Genomic DNA, 4,368 nt, shown 5'->3' with positions numbered 1-4,368 from the left:
ACTATACAGATTTCTCAGTAGCATGATAATTGCACCCGAAGGAGTAATACTATTAAGAAATGTGATGGGAAAATTTTCCTTTTCAGCATCATCCGTTTTGAATCGATGGAATCATCACTCATATAGGTGTGAAAATCTCCATCAAGTATATCCAAAATTTCTTCATTTAATTTATGAACATGCTCATTTTTAGGACAAAGAATCGCATGTTTAGATATATTTTTAATATTATCTATAGATATACTAGTTCCAAAGTAGCTTCAATAATAGATCCGTTACAAATCGTTTCACGGGGGATTTCAATAATATCCATTCCAAGAGCTTTATATATATATTGCACATGCACGAGTCAACGTTTATTTTTAAATTGCCAGTGCGCATCATGTGTACAGGCTGGTCGAATGGACCTACGGTTGGTCACTTAGCATTTTATATATATACACACACTAGAGGCCTGGTGCACGAAATTTGTGCACTCAGGTGGCGTGGTCCCTCAGCCTGGCCTGCGCCCTCTTGCAGTCCGGGAGCCCTCGGGGTATGTCTGACAGTCGGACATCCTTAGCGCTGCCTTGGAGGCTTCTGGCTGAGCGGCACTCCACCTGTGGGAGCACAGTGCATTGAGCATCTGCCCCCTGGTGGTCAGTGCACATCATAGGGACCAGTCCTTCCACCATTTGGTCGATTTGCATATTAGCCTCATATAGGATAGATTTTCATTTTTAAAAAATGTATAATGAGAGTAGAGATGCCAGTGGCATTACCAGATTCTAATAATTATTTCCCAGGTTTAAGTCATATGCAACCTGGTAAAGTAAGCCACTGCTTTGAGACTGTTATTTTTCTCCACTTATAAGAGTAAAGGGAGTAGGGATGTTTGGCCCAGAAAAGAGATAAAAAAGGAGGAACATGGGCATTGTCTTCAAAGAGCTGAAGTGTTGTCATGTTGAAAAAAGATTTGGCTCCTTTTGTTTATTTCCCAGAGGATTGAACCAATGTGTAGAATTTGTGGGGAGACAAATTTGAGTTTAAGGAAGAACTATACTATCAGTCAGGTCTGCCCAAGGAGGGATTGTGGTGGCCCATCTTGAAGTTTTTAAATATGAGTTAGATAAAAATCTCAGATACCAAATGGAGAATCAGATTAGGTGGGTGGTAAGGACCCATCCCACTCTGAGTTATTTACCAGGAAATAAGGGTGAGGGGAAGAAACCAGACTGCCAATATAGGGTGGGAACGAGAGCGACCGCTAATAGAGGACAAGGAGGGGGAAATTGAGGGTCTAGTACATCTCTCATCCATTAGTCATTCATAGCTGACGTTGTCTCTGCCAGGAATGTTTAAGAAAATGCTGGCTCCTGTTTCACAAGAGGTCATTCTGCAGAATGGAGGAATGTTTGGCATGTTCACAGAGATTGCATAATTCTGTTTCTATAACAGGCTTCTGGCCAAAACCGGTTTGACTCGGTGGATAGAGCGTGGGCCTGCGGACTGAAGGGTCCCAGGTTCGATTCCGGTAGGGGGCATGTGCCTGGGTTGCGGGCACCTCCCCAGTGGTGGGGATGTGCAGGAGGCAGCTGATCGATGTTTCTCTCTCATCGATGTTTCTAGCTCTCTGTCCCTCTCCCTTCCGCTCTGTGGAAAGTCAATAAAATATATATAAACAAAAAACAGGCTTCTGGGAGGAGAGGTGGAGTGATGCAACATCGAAGTGTCCAGGCTGTGGTCTCTAGGTGGGAGCAACAGTTTCTGTCAGTTGATTTAGTTTTCTTTCTAGTAAATTTAAAATAAAAAAAAATCTCTCATTGTTACACTAAACTGAACTTCAGTACTAAACTGGGATTCAGGCTGAGACTACTCTCTTGTTCTGAATGTTTGGATTTATTTTCTCAGCTTTCTTTTCCATCTTTATTAAAGAAAAATGTTGCAAGAACATTTTCAGTACTGGAATTTGATTTAGGAAGAAAGCTGAAATTGACATGTCCTTTTCAACCAGGAGCCCTGCTTTCTGGAGAGGGGTATGGTGTAGTGCGTATGAATGTTTGATTTCAGGCCTGAATTTGAGTCTCAGTTCTACCATCCACCAGCTGTATCACCTTAGACAACTGACCTAACTCAGGGCCGCAATTTCTTCCTCAGTAAAGAGATATATTTCTCATGTGTCATTGTGAGTGTAAATGAGGTAATATACATAAAAAGTTTTCAGGACACGGTGGAGCTCAGTAAATGGCTGCTACTTATTTTCATGCTACCAGTAGACGTATTATGTTGGCTATTAGGGATCAATTTGAAATGGACCTTGAATCGACGTGCCAGTGGCGCAGAATGTGTGCTTCCTTGTTACGTGTGGTTCTGTGAAGAGCACAAAACAGTTCTTCAAAAGGAAAGACCCCAGCAAAGAAAAGCAGAAGAGTTTTGTTTAAAAGGAGTAATGCACACTCCTCTATAGCTTTAGTCCCTTCCCCCTCCTTTCTGAGAGTTTCAGGTAGAGGTATATAGATTGGGAGTTGGAAGTCTTCTGCATCAAGAAATCATAAAGTAGTTGAGGTCATCGTGGGAATGAGAAAACAGGATTGAAGATAGAAACTTAAGTGCACAGATACGGAACTTAAGGAAGGGAGGTCAGGAAGGAGATGAAGGAGGAGTTGAGTGTAATGCAGAGTACACTGAATCTGAAGTTGGGACATCTGGGTTCTTCTAGTCTCGCTTTCTCCATTCAGGTTTTGTGTGCCTCTAGGCAGATCCCTTTCCTGCTTTATAGACCAGACCTGATCTCTAAGGCTCCCTAAATAGCTGAGTTTTTCCATTTTGAACCTACTTGAAAATAAGAACAGGTGGATCGAGGTAGTGTGATGTCCCTGAAACAGGAACTTCAAGAAAGAACAATGTCAGATGTCACAGAAATAAAGGACAATGCGGACTGGGAAAAAGGGTGGCCAGGAGGCCAATTGGTCTAGATTAGAGAGACAGAAATATTTGCAGTGTAAGATTTACTGTGGAGTAGCATGTAATGAGAATTATTCCAGATCCTCTTGTTGACTTTGTAGATAACTTAGGGTTGTTAAAACTACTTCATACATTAGGGAAAATGTAATCAAGTGCTTTCATCAGTGATCTATAAATTAGACTATTTGGGGATTTCTTCATGGTCAAAGGGAATTTTGAGGTAATCCATTGCTGGGTGAGAGAGCTAAATCTTCTTGTTTCTTTGTAGAATTTTAATTGCAGTTCTCACTTGAAATATTTTGTTTGTTTTCCATAGACTGATCATTCCATTATGGATGGAGGAGATGATGGTAACCTTGTTATCAAAAAGAGGTTTGTGACTGAGGCAGAACTAGATGAACGGCGCAAGAGGAGGCAAGAAGAATGGGAGAAAGTTCGAAAACCTGAAGATCCAGAAGGTATATGGGCTTACAGTTGGCCATTCAACATAACGGTCTTAATCCTCACAACAAGCCTGCAGAGGAGGTACCCATGTCCTCACTTCAGAGGAGAGGAACTGAGGCTCAGAGGGGTGAAGGAGCCTGTGTCAGGCCTCCACAGCGGGAAGCAGAGCCAGGTTAATCATGCCCTTGCCCCTTTCACTCTGCCCCACTGTCTTCCAGGAGATTCCACTAGTCTGTTCTATCTAGACAGGTGGGTCCAGGATCCGAACAACTGAGACAGTGACATTGACAGTTGGCTCTGAGCTCCAAAGGGAAGCTACCGACTTTGTACTATTTTTGTGTCATCCATGCCCTCAGCTCATGCAGGGACTTGACTTGATCTTTATAACCCCTTGTGATTCCAAAATCATATGAAAGAGTTCTAAAATAGGTAATCCCCCTCCGCCTTCTTTCTCTCCCTTCCTCTCCCTTTCAGAATGTCCAGAGGAGGTGTATGACCCGCGGTCTCTATATGAAAGGCTACAGGAACAGAAAGACAGGAAGCAGCAGGAGTACGAGGAGCAGTTCAAATTCAGTAAGCTTCAGAAAACCGGAGCCCGAGGGTCTCCGCAGGGGCTCTTTGACGCACGTTTACCGCACGCAGTACTTTTTCTAACTAGCCGTGGAATTGCGATTATCGAGTCTCTAAATGCTTGTTTGCTGGGAAAGAGACCAACTCCTGTCTTCTAGATCACATTGAGCATTTTGTTTGGAGCTCAGCATGCCCATTTTCATTCTATGCTAATATCTGGTAATGGGAGAAATGCCTTGGTTTTATGCCATGGTGTTTACAGAACCCTTCCTCTAATCCCCTGAAGGATCTGCCGTTTATTAAAAAAAAAGAGAGGAAAAGGAAAAATCTTATCTGCCTGTGTTTCCCCTTAAGCCTGCTAAATGTTCTTTTAAAATTATTTCCTCAGAAAACATGGTAAGAGGCTTAGAT

At 42.6% G+C, this 4,368-nt stretch overlaps 1 protein-coding gene across 1 annotated transcript in view; it reads left to right on the top strand.

Moving 5' to 3' along the window:
• Positions 1-4,368, top strand: part of FAM192A (family with sequence similarity 192 member A) — a 28,315-nt gene that overhangs the window by 9,007 nt on the left and 14,940 nt on the right. The window contains exons 2-4 of the mRNA XM_015558778.1: positions 3,260-3,401; positions 3,862-3,960; positions 4,346-4,353. Of these exons, the coding sequence (XP_015414264.1) occupies positions 3,275-3,401; positions 3,862-3,960; positions 4,346-4,353 (234 nt within the window). The 5' untranslated portion in view covers positions 3,260-3,274. The remainder of the gene's footprint in view (positions 1-3,259; positions 3,402-3,861; positions 3,961-4,345; positions 4,354-4,368) is intronic.

The sequence above is a fragment of the Myotis davidii genome, unplaced genomic scaffold (assembly GCF_000327345.1).
Source record: "Myotis davidii unplaced genomic scaffold, ASM32734v1 scaffold590, whole genome shotgun sequence".
NCBI lineage: Eukaryota > Metazoa > Chordata > Mammalia > Chiroptera > Vespertilionidae > Myotis > Myotis davidii.
The sequence above is the reverse complement of the archived record's forward strand: the minus strand, read 5'-3'. Positions and strand labels throughout refer to the sequence as shown.